Below are 19363 nucleotides of genomic sequence, written 5' to 3'. Positions count from 1 at the left end.
CTTATGTTCATCTGTTTTGTATCTTAAAGTCCTCAAATGAGTGAAGTCATATGGTATTTGTCTTTTCTGACACAATCTTTTCTTAAAAAAAAAAATTGTTTATTTTTGAGGTGGGGGGAGGGTCAGAGGGAGAGAGACAGGGAGACACAGAATCTGAAGCAGGCTCCAAGCTCTGAGCTGTCAGCACAGAATTTGATGCAGGGCTCGAACTCACGAACCGTGAGATCATGACCTGAGCCCAAGTCAAAGAGTCGGACACTCAACCGAACCACCTAGGCGCCCCTCAGTGAGAAACTTTATAGATGCTTAATATATTTTATAATTTAATCCTACGTTATTAGCCTGAGATCCATTTCTAACAAGCTCCTAGGCAATGCTGAAGACCATAATTTTCACAGAGACCACAGAGCAGGAAGTATTATATGGAAGTCTAAGAAAGAGATGACACTTTAGTAAGTTTTTGTATGGGGGGGCAGGTGTGGTGGTAAGACTTAGACCGGAAGGTAACTAAATTTAGAAACTCCAGTTACTAAGTCTATCTTATTAGGTGCATATTCAGCTCTTCACCTAATGTTCCTTGTTCCTTGCCTTTTATGCATCCATCCCACAACATGTAGAACATCCTTATTGTAGCATTTCCTGAATTACCAGTGTTTGTTGTAATTTTCTCTTTGCCCAAGTTATTTAAGAACATTCCAAAAATTCCAAGTGTGTGATTTTCCAACATCTAGTCTTAGCTGCAAGGCTGTTTTGCAATGTGGTCATTTGTGCAATGTGATCATACATTAAAGTTTTCTCTGTATCCTAACGTTAGATCATTTAGACATGTTTCAGGATAATCTGAAAATACAAATGAAGTAGCAAAGTAATACCTACTATACATACATACACACACACACACACTCCTATTTAATTACTTTATCTCCTTTCACTTACTTTACTAAGGACTATGAACGTTTAAGAGTCCATCAGTTTTTGCCATATGTATGTTAAGAATTACTTTATTAAATACATAAAATGCAACAATTTTAAGTCTACACTTAAAATGACTTATGTATACATCAGTAAAACTACCACTCAGATACTGAACATCTTACATATGAATGCCACGTTATTTACCACACAAAGCTTAAATATTACATCCTACAGCTTTATACTTTGTTATAGCTTAAATTCTGATAAAAACGTTGCTCCTACTTCAATTTCTAGGACTTTGTTTCCTTGCTGTTTTTCACACTTCCTCTCCAATCCATAAAGCTGGTATATTCTAATTTACCCATAACCTTATTTCAGTGCCAAATTTACTTATAATGAACTACTACATGAAGCAGGAACTACTGCTTTTCCCTGGACAAGATGTACATAAAACAAAGTTTTCATCTACCACCTCCCCAACCAGGAATTTAGAAATTTTTTTACACAGTATTCACGTTACAGATAAAATTGTTACTTTTTCCCCCTCTATAATTAAAAATAGAGGACACAAAACTGTACCCATTTCCCATTTCGTCAGATTAACACTTGGAATGCCTTTACTGTGTCCTGTCCACACTGACAAAGCCCTTTTATTTTACTTATGTTTAGCTGAAGAGCTTGCATATCTTTGTCTACAATGCATACTAAAAATAACAGCTCTTACTTGCTTTCTAAACATTTACCACACCTTTGTAGTTTAAAATGAGAGAAAGTGAAATTTTACATTTAACTTACAAATCTATTTTTTGCACTTAGTCTTATAACCCCACATATAACAAGTTAATCTTAAGGCTGTTTAACTAGCTTTAATGTTTACCCAGTTTTTTTTTTTTTTTACCCTATTTTTTTCATACAATTGCTTCACTACCCTTGAATTGTTTTAACTTATGGTTTTTATGAGTTGCAGTAACGTCATTTAACAAATTTTTCAAGGACAGCATTTGGGTGATATACTTTATACTTTAACTCCTGAGTATCTGTTAATATCTTCCAGTTGCCCTCGTATAGAAATAACTTAGCAGGATACAGAATTCTTGGCTCAAAATTATTTTCCCTTAAACCTCTGTAGACATTGCTTGTCTTTTTGGCATTCGGAGCTGCAAAAGAAATTTCAGGTCAGTCTGACTTTTACCCCTTTATGAGTAACCTGCTTTCTCTAAATACTTGTAGAATTTTTTCTTTATCTTCCAGTTTAACGTCACTAGGGTATGTCTAAGTGTTGCTTTCTTTTCGTTAAGTTCTGGTAGCCTATTAGCTTTTCTATTTGCCGATCTAGTTAGTCCCTCAAGTCTGGAAAATTTTCTACTATTGGTTCCTAAATTTTGTCTCTGCTTCAATTGCTTTGTCATCTATTTCAGGTATTCTTATTATGCGTAGATTACATCTCTTGGACAGATTCTCTAGTTGTCTCTTCTATCTTTTCCCTTTTTTTCCTCATGCTTAGTTTCTTTTTTCATTTATTTCTGTAATTCGTTTTTGTGGCCGACCGGGTTTGCATGTTTCCGTTCTCTTTCAATTCTCTTATACTTTTCCAAGTGCTCTGACAGTAGCCTCTTTATCTTCGAGCATAGGTCTGTAAGCTCCTGTACCATATGATGGTCCATCCTTAAAACCTCTTCGGTTTCCACTTCTATATCCATTTCAAGAGGCGGCATTTTCTCAATTGTGAGCGGTTTCTGAACTCAGGTATTACGACCTTTAAAACAATGAACAAAACTTAATTCCCTACCGTTTGACTGACTCAGCCCAAAGATTCCCATGGATAATTATTAACAGTTTTACTTATATGTTTTTTCTTCCTTACCTTTTGAACAGCACTTCTCAGGAATTTGACCAAAAAAAACGATTAGAGAACGCCGTCCGTCTGAAGACCCAACGAAAGGTAACGAACTTCCAAAATGGCTCCCGTCACGTCATCACTGCGCGCCTCACGTCAGAGCCGGTAGCCTGACGCGTAGCTTTATTCCTGAAGGAGCTATAACGCGCTAGCCAATCACGAAGCAGCAAAGTGCAGCGGTCAAGCCACACCCCCACGCGCTGTCGTGCCCCTCCCCCCCCACCGCCTCGCCCCCATAGACCAGAGTCACGGGAGTGCGCATGCGTCTATCGCATCGCCTTTCTCTTCGGCCCAATGACTCTGCTTAGATCCGGTACCGCCTCGAAGGCGGGACTGGGTCCCAGCCGCGACCAATGGCACCCCGGGTGAGGGTGGGGGTGGAAGGTGCCTGTTAGCTCGTGGTGCAGCTACCAGCGCGTGTGCTGGGCTACCTGGTCGTCATGGAGGCAATCTTGGCGGAAGAGCTTGCTGAGGAGGAGCAGCTAGTGAGAAGGCATCGCAAAGAGAAGAAGGAGCTGCAAGGTGACCAGGGGGTGGGAAGTCTCCCGGACCCAGGAAAGGGCGCGTGGCGGGTCGGTTCTGAGGAATCTTGAGAGGCTTCTGATCTGGCTCCTCCTAGACTTTCCCAAAGTAGCTAGTATCCTCTTCCCTCTTAATCCCCTATCCCGGTGGTCCCTTAATCCGCCAGATCTTCAGAAGCTTCCTTTTCTTAGATCCGCCACGTCTCGCCTTCCCCATGTCACCGCCTGGGTGCTGGTGTCTGAGAATACCTCCAAACCGTGATGTTGGGCCCAGACTGTACCGCCTCCTCCCCTGTCTCCCTTTCCCGTTCCTGAACCTGTTACCGACACTTGGATCTAATGGATGCTCTTAAAATACCTCACCTCAATTTTGAGGACTCAAAAGGGATAGTTAAAAGATTTAAAACTTGAGTCATTTTTCTTTTTCCTTTTCCTATCACACTAAACAAACGTACAGTTTTGAGGATTTTCTTTTTGTCTCCATCCGAGCTCTGTAGACTGTAAATGTCTAATAACGCAGTTACTCTTCTATCATTATTTGTTTCCACCTTTCTCCCCTTATTGTCCCCATTTCTCATTTCCTCTCAATCCTGAATTGTTGACTTAATGATTTTGGTGGCTTTTCAGCCAGAATTCAGGGTATGAAGAATGCTGTTCCCAAGAATGACAAAAAGAGGAGGAAGCAACTCACCGAAGATGTTGCTAAGTTGGAAGCAGAAATGGAACAGAAACATAAAGAAGAACTGGAGCAACTGAAGCTAACTTCTAAGGAAAGTAAAGTATGTAAAGTAATGTTTCTCTTTGCCTACAGCATTTGAAAGCCACTGCCCATCTCTAATATTAAACTGTTGACTATATGACATCGTACAATTAGAGGGAACGGAAGTCACAATCATGCGTCACCATTCATTAATATTTCTGTGACCAGGTTTACATGGTAATGTGTTTTTGTAAGGGAGGTCAGCAAAAAAAGTACGCATCAACTATTTACTTGCCCCATAGAGGAACAGATTGATAAAGTGGACTAGAGGAAGCTTCACCAAATGGAAGTTAGGACTTCTAGTCCCAGAATTGCCATTAAATAGTATTGTAACCTTGGTAAAGTTACTTAAACTTCCTGAGCATAAACTTCTCCACATATAATGTGATATAAATACTTCTGCTGCTTAAGCACGAGATTCTGTAAGAATCAAATGGGACAGCAAATATGAAATCATTTTTAGATTATAAAGTGCTTTATGAACAAGTTGTAATGAGTGAAAATTTACGTTTCTTGGGTAAATTGGAGCATACTGTCATTTTAACTAATACTTACTGTGGCTAATAGGTATTGTGTGCCGAGCACTTCAACATATTTGTATTATCTCATGTAATTTTTATAGTAACATACTAAGATATTATCCATGAAGTGAATGTAAAGAATCTCATTTTTCAAGAGGGAAATAGACTCAGAGAGATTAAGAACTTACTTCTGAACAGCTATTAAGTGCCAAAGCTAGAATTCAAAATCAGGACGGTCTTACTCCCAAGATGTGAATATTGAATTCTGTTACAACTTTGTATAGTGTGGTAGTTTATTGCATGAGTTTGGATACCAAGGATCACAGCCTCCATAACATTATTCCATTTTCGATAGTTAGAATGTTATGTCTGTGCAAAGTTTTATCTACCGTAATGTGGTTTTATTAAGTTTATTTTTGGTCTGTTCTTGACAGGGAAAACAACTTGTCTGTACTGATTAACAGTGGTCATTATATTAAACATACTCTCATTTTCTTTAGCCCTGTTAGCTAGTCATCAAGATCCTGGCCTTCTGTGCCTTAACATATTTTAATAAAAAAAAAATTTTTTTTTATTTATTTAGAGAGACAGTGAGACATAGTGAGAGTGGGGGAGGGGCAGAGAGAGAGGGAGACACAGGATCCGAAGCAGGCTCCAGGCTCTGAGCTATCAGCACAGAGCCGGACGCTGGGCTCGAACCCACAGACCATGAGATCATGACCTGAGCCGAAGTCGGACACTCAACCAACTGAACCACCCAGGCGCCTCTGTGTCTTAGCATATTTTATTCCCAAGTAACCTAGTATGATGCCCAGGTGTTTGTGTTGTCACAATCATGGTATTCCAATTATCTTCTCATTTGCAATTTTGAGCTTTCCTACGTTTCCAAGGACAAAAATGTTTGATTCTTAAGCTACATGTTGTTTGTTAAAATACAGGCTCCCATTTTACTTTGACCTATTGTCTTTTTCATTGACTTAAGCTTGTTTTCTTTCTGAATGCTATATGAATTCTTATGTCATTGCTTTCCAGATGCTTTTCTGTTTCTTGCCTATTGTCAGCATGGCAGTTTGTAGATTTTAGCAGATTCCTCTGAAAAATATAACAATATTCATTTTATTAAAGTTGATGTAACTATTATTTGAAATCTTAATTTGGTTTGATATTTTGATAATTTGGGAATAGCCTTGAAGAGTGCTAGCTCTATTGTTACTAGAGGTCTCTATATGCATTATGTATGTATCCTACTAAAAACTGGTTTAAGCTATAGTTGCAATAATAAAATGCTAGCTACTAATCCTGATCGTTAAAAGTCTAGCATCTTCTTTAGCAAACACATGACAGCCATTTGATGATTAAGATTGGTTGTGCTATCTGAACAATACCTTAACTTTTCTACCTATAGTTATCAGTTTGTAAATGGGAAAGGATAGAGAAAGCTCAGTATGTTACTACGGTCAAGAAGCAGGGTTCATCAGGTTCTGGCTAATTAAGATGGAGAATGGCCTTTCCTGCCACATTTGAGCTTATGAAGGCAGTAGTGAACTGAGCCAGTGCAGGACCTTATGTATCCTATAGGTACTGTCAACACTTAGAGAAGGGAAGGGTGGACTGCTGAATGAGTTGGCACATACAGAAAGTATTTGGGTTAATGGAGTAGGAATTGGAAGCAAGAAGGAAAAGCCTGCAGGGATGAGCATTATCTTTGGAGAGCTGTAAGAAAACCTTTTGGGAATCGGACGAATTCTCCCTTAAAAATAGAGAAAGGAGACACAACCATGTCTTGTAATAACGTATCTAGTAGTATTATTCAAATTTGAGTTGTGGGATTACATGCATTTGTGATTTTTTTCAATAATTTAATAGTCTAATACTTTGAATGATAAATTAAAAGTATTTTTCATTAATTCGTTAATGCTTTTTGTTTCCTTCAGATAGATTCTGTTGCTGTTAACATTTCAAACTTGGTTCTTGAGAATCAGCCACCTCGGATATCAAAAGCACAAAAGAGACGGGTATGAATGTCATGTCACCAAGTAATTAAGTTAGTGCTGTATGCTTATTACTCTCTTAGGTGTTGTGTAGGAAGGGAGTAGGAAAAAAAATGATGGAGTTCCTTGTCAAAGGACCTGAGCTAACATTTATTAGGCATTTGCTGTTTGCTAGGTACAATGCTAGGCTTATTATAGATTATATGAAATCTCATTTACTCCTGATTATAATCCTGTGAAGTAGATTCTTAATCTCATTTTAAGAAAATAGGCCTAACCAGTATAAAATAACATGTTCCGTTTCTAGTTCTCTTAAGAGAGTGGGCATAGAAGGGGAGTGTGCAAAGAATATTTTTTACAAATATATTATCCCAGACTTAATAATTTAGAATCTACACAGTGTGGGCCCAGATGGTTCTGATGCACAATTTTGGTTAAAAACTATGGTACTAAGTGGTGAAACAAGGATTTGAATCTAGAAATTAAGCAAGATACACAGGTGTCCAAAATTCTGAGGTTTATGCAGGTACCTATGTAATGGTTAGCTGCAGTGGGAATTCAGAGAAGGAAAAGTTCATTGTGACAAGTGTTAAATGAGTTAGAATTTTAAGAAAATAGTTATTTAAAGAGGATATTTGAAGTACGATAAATAGCACGCATGTGGGCATGAAATAATTCTGCATCATGGTGAGAGCTATAAGGAAACTGATTTGTTGGAAGTAGTGAGTTCATGAAATCAAAACTATGGGACTGAGATTAGATAAGTAAGGGCTGTTCACTTGGGAAAAGAAAAAGGGGTTTTAAAAACAGTCTGTTTAGTCTCTAGTATTGTTTTACTAACACTTGATGTTTTATAGGATTTAAATACTTATTTTTAAGCTAACTTAGCGTTTTATAATTTAGTAGTACCCAGTTTAATTGGGCATGGTATTTGGTATCAGACTTTTGAAGGTTTTAATCCTACTTACTGTTGTGACTTTGGGTAAGATTCTCAACCTTTTTAAACCTCAGTTTCATATGTATAAAATGGGTGAAATAATACCTGCTTTGTAGAGTTATTGTAAGTATTAAGTAATGTACTGTTGCCAAAGCCCTAACACAGTGCCTGGAGAACTAGCGGGTCAGCCAATGATAGTATGTTTACTGTGTTCAGTCCTGCGTAGTGTGCCTCTTACAAATTCAACCCAAGACCAGTAGTTTGTTTTTTGTTGTTTGAAAGTTGATTAAGTTGCAAATGGTCAAACATTTTCATGCTTATATAAGATTGTATTCTTGAGTAAATATTATGATTGTGAATTTCACAGAATCATGAAACTTAGATTTTATGGTATCTTGGAGGTTATCTGTTTTAACTCCCTACTTAAGATACATGTTCTCTTTGTGATAGCCTTATAGTTGTCATCTAGCTGCTATAGATCAAAAGCAAAGGGCAGAGTTTTTGCTTGGCAGTAGCATAACAAAATATTTATTGGGATTGCCTCTACTTAGTAATTGATACATCTTGGAGTAGCCTATTTAATTTTGGAAAACATAGGCCCCAACTCCTTCCTGTCTGTATCTAATTTTATTCATCCCCAGCTGGACCCCACCCAGCTGGACCAAAACAAAAAATTAAACTCCCTTTTCTCAAACATTTTGTTACTTTTCTCCTAAAACAATGCATAGCTAAAATGCATACCTTTTCAACTATACCCTCAAAAAATTTAGTATCTTTTGTAGTCAGCTGCTTAAATACTTGGCAGAGAAAACACCCTAGAAGTAATTCCCAAAGTTTTTTTTTTATTGCTTTGTTATATTAATAGTATTAATAGGATTCTGGAACTGAAAACACTTAAAAGTTTATATAAGAAAATGAAACTTGAACTTTTTTTTTTAGACAAAGGCACCAAGGAATAAAAAGAATGGTGTTTGTCTTTGGGAGAGATACAACTCTGTTTTAGAAAAACATGACAAAAATTTATAAATATTTATTATTGGAGTATCGTAGGACAAATCTCTTATTTTTAATTGAGAAAAAAAGTGGAGTATTTTATTTAATTCAGCAGACTTGAATGGAAGAAGCTCTTTGGTATGCTGGAAAGAGCCCCAAGTAGAACTCAGGAGAACTGGGTTCCAAAAATAGGAAATTTGAGAGCCAGAATGAGTTCTAGTTCAATTTCTTCATTTTTCAAAATTGTCAGTGGCATACTGAAAGTTTGATACCAACCCAGGACTGGTACCCAGCTCTTAAGATTCCTCTTCAGAGTTGATTTTGCTGCATGACTTCATTGACAGGACTCTAGTTTTACTGACAATATATTTATGAAGTTAAGTGCTGTTTTCATCTTACATATATGCTTTTATTAGGTTTAATTGTTGCCATTCTGTCTCCAGCACTTGGGCTGTAGAAACCACAGTGCCTAGTGCCACTGGGAAACTATTAGTGGCTGGGAAAAGAATCCAGTGAATTTCCCACCTTGTGCCCTGGAAAGGAAACATAGTTACTGTGTAACATTAAAGTGGAGCTTGAGGACAAAAATGAAATGCTTGGATTAGATTTTAGAAGCTTAAACGGTTTAGTATAAAATTCCACTCTTCCAGTAACTAGTACATAACATCATTAACTCCAGCTCCCATCTGCTCCAACTTTTATTCTGATTTAGGTGCCTGGATAGAAGGAGCGCTCTGTGTTGTCCTTGGTCCCACTCTGCTTCTAAACCAGCTGTATGGCCTTTGGAAATCTTTCTGCGTGCTGTTTCCTCAGAGGAAAATGAGGGGTTTTGGATTAGATGATATCCAAGGTGCTTATCCTCCCTCTCCCCTCTGAAAATGTTTTTTAGACTTTCATAAAGTAACAGTGCCATCTTGTGTTTTAAGATTTTTATGCCGCTGTGATGCACAGTTGTAGGTATGCAGTGAAATAAATTTGTTCATGTTATTTCTGGCATGGTTGGATTTGGGTGGAATAAACTTAAACAGGTGTATATTTCATTAGGAAGATAATACTGCTTTTGATTCAGGTAACTTACAAATCACTTTAGGTTCTAGTATGGCACCTACCAGGCAAGTAGTTCAAATGTGTGACAGTAAGTTACATTGAAATTTGCCTTTCCATTAATTTTTCTGCCCCAAGGAGGAATGAGAGCTAGGGACATGACAGTCTTTACCTTTTCTTACTTTTTCTTGATTTTTATTCTCTTAAATTGAAAAGCAGTCATGACCAGCATATAAATGAAGCGTATTCATGGTAGAGAATTAGATGCAGAAAAGCATGCATGTGTGCACACACACAAAACAAAACTTATTTTGTAAACAAAAATGAGACTCTTAAATACAGAGAACAAACTGATGGTTGCTAGAGGGGAGGTAGATGGGGAATGGGCATGGGGGGCAAACAAATTATTTTGTAATTGTACCATCCAGAGAAAAGCACTATGAATATTTTGTGTATATTTTTCTAATTTTTAACTATGTATGTGTAGATTTAGTATATATTAGCTATATACATATCTTTTCTTAGCTCTTGACATGTTTCTGTGGTACCCTAGCTATATGAACTGTGTTCAGCTATGAAACAGTGCTTTCTGGCTTTGATCCTTGCTAGTCCAACTGTCAGGATTTCTTTCTTTCCCCCCAGCCTTCCCACTCTACTTCTCATCCATCCTTCATGTCATAGATCTCATGCCCCACCCATACCTAATTCTTGCATATGTTGCCATGGGAAGAACTCTTCTGACATTTGAATAAGGAAAGCAAGTTGCAGAATATAATGTGATACCATTTTTGTTAAAGTATTTTTTCTATACTTTGAGTACATCAATATTTGTTAAAGCGCTTAGGAAAAAAAATCTAGAAAGATACACACCTGACTTCTACAGCAGGCATTGGTCATTAGAGGAACTTTTGTCTATCATGATACTTTAACTTTTTATAAGAATGTTTTTATCTGTTGTTTCAGTTAAGTGTGTGTGTGTGTGTGTGTGTGTGTGTGTGTGTACGTACACATGCACTGTTTTTTTCTTTAGGCTAGATAAATAGAATTCCCCTACCCTTCTAAAGTCTTTGGCATATTAATACTGCACAGGTGATTTAGCATGCTAATGCCTCAGTAGTGGAGTGATAAGTTAAAAAGCTTGGATTAGCTTGGCATAAATATGATAATGATGTTGCTTTAAGGCCTAGCACAACACAGTATTAAGGCAGTACTTTGAAATCAGTAACTAAAGCTTTTAGAAACATATTTAAAAAAAATTTTTTTTTTAATGTTCATTTATTTTTGAAAGAGAGAGACAGAGACAGAGTGCAAGTGGGGGAGGGGCAGAGAGAGAGAGGGAGACACAGAATCCTAAACAGGCTTCAGGCTCTGAGCTGTCAGCACAGAGCCCTATGCGGAGCTTGAACTCATGAACCGTGAGATCATGACCTGAGCCAAAGTCAGATGCTTAACCGACTGAGCCACCCAGGCACCCCTCATGTAGTTTTTAAGTAGACTTTAAAGAAAAATTTGAAGGTTTTTTTTTTTTTTTGTCCTGGTATAGAGCTCGGTGCTGGGTACATGCAGATGAGAAAGATAGTTGCCCTTAAAGGAGTTCCCAGTATAGAAAATTCTACAAGTGATGAGATCATCAATATGATAATGCTTGTGGGAGAAGGGACAAAAATGGCAAAAGTCTTGAGGGTCTTACATTTCTATCCCCTTAATAAATGTAAAATAGTCCTCGTTATTGTGAATTAACTTTCCTATATTCTCCTCCTAGGACAAAAAAGCTGCATTGGAAAAGGAGCGGGAAGAAAGGATAGCTGAAGCTGAAATTGAGAACTTATCTGGAGCCAGACACTTAGAAAGTGAAAAACTTGCTCAAATATTGGCAGCAAGACAGTTGGAAATTAAACAGATTCCATCTGATGGCCACTGTATGTATAGAGCCATTGAAGATCAACTCAAAGAACAGAAATGCCCTTTGACTGTGGCTGCCTTGAGAAGTCAAACTGCTGAATATATAAAAGGCCATGTGGAAGACTTTCTGCCATTTTTAACAAACCCTAATACGGGAGATATGTATACTCTAGGTAATTTATTTTTCTTTACTATGTCTTGTTGCTGCTGTTAAGTAAAGTGATTCTTGGCATTGAGAAGAAGAAAACCTATTATAGTTCTTATGGAGGAAAAAGTCTCAAAATTTAGGCAGAATTGTTTTTTATATTATAATAGATACTAGTATATTGTTTAAGGCAAAAGTGGAATAGGATTCATTATTATTACTGAGAAAATTATGTTTCTGAGTTCACATGTCACAAAGTAGGCATAGAGGGAGGTATGCTTTGACTAGTCTGTGGAAGTATAGGGTCCAAAGACCATAAGCAGAGAATGATCGGAAAACCAAATCCTTTTATCCTATACTTTGGGAAATTCAATTTTACTTTCAATAAGCCACAATACTTAGGCAAAATTTGACTCTGCAAAACCAAAAACAAATGAGTTAATAACCTGCCTTATTATTCTCTCTAATACCTTTGACAATTAAGATAGAATATTTATGGGGAGGTAGAAAAAAGAAAAACTAGCCAGTAAAGGAGAGAGCAGGTGAAAATCTGAAAGAGTGTTGGGGAGAGTCAGAGATATAATAGAGGAAAGTTCGTCCTTAAGAGAAGATTGCAGGTGTGGCAGTATCCATTGGCAAGTCAAATGACCAGGAGGGGTAGGAGAAGGGATGGTTAAGGTTGACTTTGCTGTAATGGAGTCCCTGACTCTGCTAGTTGCAGGGCAGTGGAAAAGAGTTGGCAACTCAGCATGCTGAATTTTAAAAAAAGACAAAAGACTTAATTTCTTATTTAGTCAATATTTATTGAAGGCCACTATGTGCCAGGGACTCTTCTAGGCACTTCTAGGACCCTGAGCGCTGGGAATATAGCAGTGAATGAGGCAAACACACAGGACATACTTTTCTGTACATGTCCATAATTTTTTTCCTTTCCTCTAAACAGGAAGGGTATTAGTTTCCCATTTTTAACTTTCTGTATAAGGTGTGTATGCTCAAGATGTGCCATTAAACTGCACTTAGGTCCTACTCTCATGACTCGTCCAGGAAGTCCTTTCTTTGGCTAGAACTGATACTGAAGCAAATAAGGTAAATGCTTTAAAAATAACAAATAGAGGCACTGTTTGATGCTACTGCTGGCAAAGGAGTTTCAACTCCTTTCTAGTTTTACCCTGATTCTCTTTTCACATCTTTTTTTTTTTAATGTTTATTTTTGAGAGAGAGAGACAGAGCGTGAGCTGGGGAAAGGCAGAGAGAGAGAGGGAGACACAAAATCTGAAAGCAGACTCTAAGCTCTGAGCTATCAGCACTGAGGCTGATGCAAGGCTCAAACTCACAGACCGTGAGCTCATGACCTAAGCCAAAGTTGGATGCTTAACCGACTGAGCCACCCAGGTGCCCCTCTTCTCACATCTCTTGTGGGGTCTTAGAGTGGACCCAATTTAAGGCTGCAGTGTTTTAGTTCAGTGTATTTTTTCAGATGCAGGTTTGGATTTTAAAATACATGTCAAAATATTGAGTATGGTGGCAGTTTTGAGGGTTGCTTAGCTAAAGAGAGAAGAATAGGCTTGCTATGTAATTAAGTCCCTAGGCCTCAGCGTGAGGGAGAGAAACAAATGAATTGCTTTCCTCTCAGATGGAGAGGTGGTGGAAAGTTGGAGCGAGTTAAGTTTGGATCTGGGAATTGGATTAAATTCTAGAGAGTGCAGGTAGAGAAAGGAGTAGGTTTACAACTTGAGTAATGATCAGGAATTGTGGGAGCTATAAAAGGGATCTGGTAACATGAGTTATGAAAATTATTAAGTGCTATATTCTCATTTTTTCTACAGAAGAGTTTAGGAAGTACTGTGATGATATCGTCAACACAGCTGCATGGGGAGGTCAGCTTGAGGTAAGTTTGTAATTATTCATAGTATTTGTGGATTGTTAAATTATTTCTAAATCCCATATCAGATGTATTTTTCAGATGGTCCCACTTTCTCTTTGAGTATCCCTTTTTGTTACGTATTTGCCATTTCTCTACTCATGAAGCATTGAAATGGGGAATTAACATTCTTAGGCCGTTAAGTATGTATCTTTGGGAAGTAAAGCACTATTTCATTTTAAATAGCCCAGTGGTTGATTTGTGGGTTGGTAAGGCTAATGTTAGTCTTGGGTGTTTCCATTTGTGATGCTGCTCCTGGCAATATATTTGATTTTCTGGACTTATGAAAGTGATGATTTTATTCAAGTATAGTAAGATTTAGCCTAGTGGCTCAGCTGATGAAAATCACTATTATAAAGTAAAGAGAAAACCGTATTTTTATGTGAAATTATGGGTCAGATCCTGCCACAGTACATCATAATTGGAATTCCAGTTGATACTGACTTCAGAGCAGTATCTGATGCATCAAAATTCACATGTAGGAAGACAGTATGTTCAGCCACTTGTAGGGAATTCATCAGGATTTTTTTAAAGCTTTATCTTACTGTAACTTTGTTTTATTAAAACAGAATAAACATCTAATAGTTCCAAGTGGTGATAAGGCAGCCTGGGGTATTCAAAAGTCAGGGGATAGGAGAGAAAGTCCTAGGTTTGGGTCCTGGCTTTCCTTCTACCTTTCAGTTTTGTGACCTGCGGGGAGTCAGCCATGTTTCCTGAGCTCGAGTGTCCTAATTGAATAGGGATAATAAAACCCCTGTGTGTACTTGGTAGGTCATTTGTGGACATTAAATAAGACAAGTATTGTATGCATAGAACTTCGTAAGCTAACGTGCCAGATGGATGAATCTAGCAGAATTAATATTGTGTAGTGGTAATTAGTCACCTTGAATGGTTTGTGGATCTGAGTATTTCACTTCAAGAACTATACTTTTTGGAGAAATGACGTGAATGCTTCTTTAACGTCTTTTTCTCAGTAAGTCTGTATTTGTACCTCTTCTGAGCCACCAGAGGGAACTGTGTCCATTCGTTTTGTATGCCTCTCCTGGGTCTCTGAAACTCAGGAAATTGTCATAGTAGCTTTGTGACTACATTAGGAGTAAAGGTGCTTGAACTTTCTTGAGGAGCACAAATTAATAGAACTACAGACCTAAGCAAGTCTTTTTAAAGAGAGAAAAAAAAACTTTACAACATCTTTTGAAGGACATTTACTCATAAATTTTTGGTCTATGAATTCATTTGACATAGGAATTGCTGTTTTTACAATGGGGTAAATTTAAATTATTCAAGAGAAATTCTTTATATGATTTTTAAAGACTTCGAAGGGATGTTAAGATTTCCAGAGCTTGCTTCACACTCTCCATTCTGTGCTGGCTTTTAAAAATGTAATTTCAGGTATAAGAAAAAAATACTTCAAAGGAACATTTTATGAGGTAGAGTGTGGGATTAAGTTTGCTACTGTGCAGTACAGAATTTCCATATATTTGAAGAAATTTCTTACCCTTCTTTTACAACATCCTAAAAGGACCATGTTCCAGACAAAATGTTCTTATAATTGGGCAAATACATAGATGTGAGGGCACTAAGATTGAGGACTGTTGAATGATTAATTTATGAACTTGGGCTCCAGAGTCAGACTTCTCAGTTCAGTTGCAGGTCACTTTATTTCTTTACGCTTGACTTTGGGCAGGCATCTTGACCACTCGCTTTAGATTCTAGGTCTTTACCTATCCCATAGGATTATTGTCAGGATTGAATGAGTTAGTATACATAAAATGCTTAGTGTTCCTGGTCATAGTAGGTCTAAACAGTGTTACTACCAATATTTATTATTAACTATTATTCATCTGCCTTTAAACTCTTTTTATAATGTATGGTATGAAATTAACATTGTGTATTAATCATGTGGAAAATCCATGAAAGGATAGTACAATTCACATACATAACTTAGCTACTCATGCCTTGAATATTATGGAACAGTGGTTTTCAGCACTAGTACATTAGAATCATCTGAAAGCTTTTAGAAGAATAAACCTCCTAATATTTCCTGTTCTTTCTCTCCTTCTCCCAGCCCCTCCCAAATTGTAATTGATTTGATCTGGTGCCTGAGTGATAGTATTTTTAAAAACTGGCAGTTTTCAAGCAGTATTCAAAAGTAGAGGGACTAGTATAATGAACCTTTACTTCACTAACTATGGTATTGCTATTTCTAAAAAGCTGTTGTGTAGCCAGGGCTTGAAATTTCTGCGTTTGATTTAATAAATATTACATTTGTTTTTTCAACAAATCGTATTAAATGTCTACTCTGTGGCAGGCAGGCTCTTGGTGTATAGTGAGGAACAGAGTAGATCTCTGTTGGATGATGGTTGCCCTATTCATGCATACTCAGTAGTTTATGACTTGAGTAAGATTTACCGTTTTATTTTCCTTACTAATACATTTTCTTTCCTACAGCTAAGAGCCTTGTCTCATATTTTACAAACACCAATAGAGATAATACAGGCAGATTCTCCTCCTATTGTAGTTGGTGAAGAATATCAAAAAAACCCATTAATACTTGTGTAAGTACCTGGAAATTTCTGTTACATTTTTCATAGTTAAGACAAAAAGAATTATTCAAAGATGTTAGGTTGTATATGTTGATTAATTAGAAAAAATATGTCTTCGGTTGCATTAATTACGCTTATTTTATGTTAAAGGCAATTATAAAATTAGAAAGCATTGTCAGTCAATATGTGATTTAGATAATTGTTTAAACTTATAGTGGTTTATTCTTGTGTATGAGTTAAGAATAAAATAATTTCTAAAGATTACAGATTTTAGGATTAGTTTTCATACTGTCTTAGTGTGACATTAATAATGCTAAGTTTCAACAAGAACAAAAGCGGAAATATATTCATGTTGCCTAATTGGTTATTCCTTAGAGAGTTTTTCTTCGTATTGTCAAAGTATTTTACATGATTGAGAATTCTTTTTTGAAACACAGCATGGAGAGTTTGCTGTTGGCTTTAGTGTTGTTTATTAGCCAGACTACCAAGGTAATCATTAATGGCTTAGATTTAGGTAAAAATTTAAGGTTATTGAGTACTCAGCATCTCAGTAATTTTCCTTTGCCCCCTAATGATTGTGTTTTCCCTGACTTAAACTCAGCAGAGTTATTGAACCAGATTTTACTGACTGCTGAAGCTTTTCAAATGGGTTTGAACTTTTAAGTAATATGTCAATGAAGTCTTTGAATGATACCCCTGTGGAGTGATTCATTGAGTGTTTGGTTTTATATACATAATAAACATTTATATACAATGAATTACTTTCGTCTAAACTACTCATTTCTCCTTTTCTCATTTCAGATATATGAGACATGCATACGGCTTAGGAGAACATTACAATTCTGTTACACAGTTGGTGAACACAGCTACTGAAAATTGCAGCTAGTTTACAAAATGTTACACAATTATGTTTTAGTACAGTGTGCCGATCTGAGTCTTCTTACAAGTGCTGGATTGTTCTGACATTACTGAAAAACACAACTACCTTAAATCAGTTTTATGGCAAAGCTACTAACACATTTTTTTTTAAAGTATGCCAGAGATAAACTTTAACCAGTGTTCCCTTTGTGGTATTTAAAAACACTTGTGAGTCGTTGTGGAATACATCATTTACAGACCAAGATAGTACCTATTTGCTGATATTTTTACTAATATAGGGTCTTGAACATTCTGTTATGCGTTGAAATAAATTTGATTTTTCTCCTTATTACTAAAAGCTTTCAGTAACCATTTTAATGTAACTTTCTTGAAGAAATGAATTGACTTGGTCATTGCAAAAATGTGCTAAAGGTGACAGCAAATCTAATTAATGCTTATAAATGTATCTGATTTCAGTAACCCTGGTACTTGATGGAATTAATACTATGAAGCTTTTTATATAACCCCATCAAAGTGCAGCTAAAAAGCTTGCTTTAATAACTAAAAATTTTAAAATATTTATTCACATGGGAATCAGTTAAGTGTAAGAAATGAGAAATTTAAAGGTAAATAGGTGTTCCTATCAGATCAGACCTCTAAAGAAGTACCATCATGTTTTCTTACAGTTTTTTAGTGTCTTTTATTTTTTTATTCTATTTTTTTTTATTTTTTAAGTAATCTCTCCACCCAACATGGGGACTTGAACACATGACCCCACAATAAATAACGAGTTGCCTGCTCTAAGTGAACCAGCCAGAAGCTCCAGTACCATCATTTCTTGATCATATTCAAAACTGCAAATTTTTATATTCTTCGTTATGTTTTCCTCGTCACCACTTAGCTGCTTTGCTTTCCTTGTGGTCTTTTCCACTCATAAATAGTTTGTGGCCTCTCATTTTTTTTTTTTTTTTAACTTGTACACACTGAAGGAGTAGCAATGTAAAAGGGTCCAAGGCCAACTTTACTTCAAATTCTCCTCACTTTCAATTTGTCTTACCAGACCTCTGTTTTTGTTTCATTCTCCAGGATTAGAAGAAAGTTAGTTAGCCTACATTTATTTCAGATATGTGAGAATGTTTATGTTACATATAGGGATCAAGTTGAAAGCCACTGTTTGGGAGCTAAGACTGAATAGTAAAATCAGTATACAATACTTTCTGATATGAATGATTTATTTGGCTCAGATTTCACATTATTCTTAACACTATTCTAAGAAGATAGTATCTGTATGTAGAAACATGTCTCGCTGATAATTTGTTATGTAACTAAGTATTAATGAAAATGAAACTTTTGGTTTCATCTGTTTTTCCCAAATTAGGAGTAAATACTAAGATTTAGCATCAAATTTGTAATATTTCAATTTTTGCTCCATGAGCGCAACTAATTTTTGTAAGTAAATATTGGGTTTTATGATATTAAAACCAGTTGTTAGTCTCACATGCCCACCTGATGACAATGTGGGAAGCTGGTAGGGACTGTGGTCAGCTATAGCAAGTACTGCACGAAGGTGTTCTAGCTCAAATGATGAAAAACTGTTCTGTTTGCCTAACAAAGTATATTCTGAAGGCTGACTGTTTTGTAATCCTTGATCTGAAATTGTTTGGGTCTGAAATTATAAAAGAATTAAATTATAAAATGGTAAATGGCTGACCTTTTTTTATGAAATCATCTGTTACTTTAAAATCAAAAGATAAGCATTAAGAAGTAATAAAAAAAGTATCATAAACCTAGTTAGTACAGATGCCATCTATATTTAAAATAACTTCCTCGTAATTATTTTTTCTTAATAAGATGAATGGAACTTTCTTGATTATAGGTTTATTTTTATTATTTTTTATTTTTAAATGGGCAGATATTGTTATGAGTAAGATTTGTGTGGTCAGCTTCTATTCTTCCATAAAACTTCAAATAAAAATCATTTTAGCTGTAACCAAAAACTGAAGTCTTTAAAAAATGGCAGATGTAATTTAAAAACAGTATATACTAATTTAGTTTGCTGTATGATTATGGTCTAATGGAAGTTTCATAAGCTCTCTTTTCTCTTAATTCAGAAAAGTATATGTCAGAGTTTTGGAATATGTCTTTAGCCAAGAATTTTATCCACTTACATATGTTTACAAACTTATATAAAGCAAAAAAGAATGTATGTAACTATAGTGAGCAATATAGTTTTGCTCATGTTATCTGATGTTTGCCAAAAGAAGAATAAAAGATGTATGAATTAAATCATTTGTTCATTCAAATTGTTATTCTTAAACAATTTTACAATTTAGAAATAGGGAAAATCTTCTTTGTTTTGGAATTTTATCCTGGCTTTATTTTGTCCTTAAATTGAGAATAATACAATCCCAA

General features: G+C 36.1%; 1 protein-coding gene and 1 long non-coding RNA gene across 4 annotated transcripts; one reads left to right on the top strand and one right to left on the bottom strand.

Annotated features, from left to right (window-relative positions):
- Nucleotides 1-985: 985 nt before the first annotated feature.
- On the bottom strand, nt 986-3178 carry LOC128310961 (uncharacterized). The gene is made up of 2 exons (XR_001431753.3): nt 2780-3178; nt 986-2671 (listed from the first exon to the last, which is right to left on the bottom strand). It is a non-coding gene; the product is annotated as an uncharacterized LOC128310961 (long non-coding RNA).
- On the top strand, nt 3077-19237 carry OTUD6B (OTU deubiquitinase 6B). 3 transcript variants are annotated; one of them, XM_015082866.3, is made up of 7 exons: nt 3080-3334; nt 3961-4112; nt 6549-6629; nt 11342-11654; nt 13453-13514; nt 15999-16105; nt 16895-19237. In XM_015082866.3, the coding sequence occupies exons 1-7, from the start codon at nt 3253-3255 to the stop codon at nt 16977-16979; spliced, it is 882 nt and encodes a 293-aa protein (XP_014938352.2). In that variant the 5' UTR covers nt 3080-3252; the 3' UTR covers nt 16980-19237. The 3 variants fall into 3 exon arrangements, with proteins under 3 accessions (XP_026920054.1, XP_014938352.2, XP_026920055.1); XM_027064254.2 differs by lacking the exon at nt 3080-3334 and adding an exon at nt 9248-9385 and having other exon boundaries at nt 4055-4112; XM_027064253.2 differs by lacking the exon at nt 15999-16105 and having other exon boundaries at nt 3077-3334.
- Nucleotides 19238-19363: the final 126 nt, after the last annotated feature.

The sequence above is a fragment of the Acinonyx jubatus genome, chromosome F2 (assembly GCF_027475565.1).
Source record: "Acinonyx jubatus isolate Ajub_Pintada_27869175 chromosome F2, VMU_Ajub_asm_v1.0, whole genome shotgun sequence".
NCBI classification, from domain to species: Eukaryota; Metazoa; Chordata; class Mammalia; order Carnivora; family Felidae; genus Acinonyx; species Acinonyx jubatus.
The sequence above is the reverse complement of the archived record's forward strand: the minus strand, read 5'-3'. Positions and strand labels throughout refer to the sequence as shown.

What these genes read in the sequence shown, in the direction of transcription:
- OTUD6B (XM_015082866.3), top strand. Translation starts at nt 3,253, where the DNA reads ATGGAGGCAATCTTGGCGGAAGAGCTTGCTGAGGAGGAGCAGCTAGTG. An exon ending in TAACTTCTAAGGAAAGTAAA is followed by an intron (nt 4,113 to 6,548) that starts GTATGTAAAGTA and finishes TGTTTCCTTCAG; the next exon opens with ATAGATTCTGTTGCTGTTAA. An exon ending in AAAAACCCATTAATACTTGT is followed by an intron (nt 16,106 to 16,894) that starts GTAAGTACCTGG and finishes TTCTCATTTCAG; the next exon opens with ATATATGAGACATGCATACG.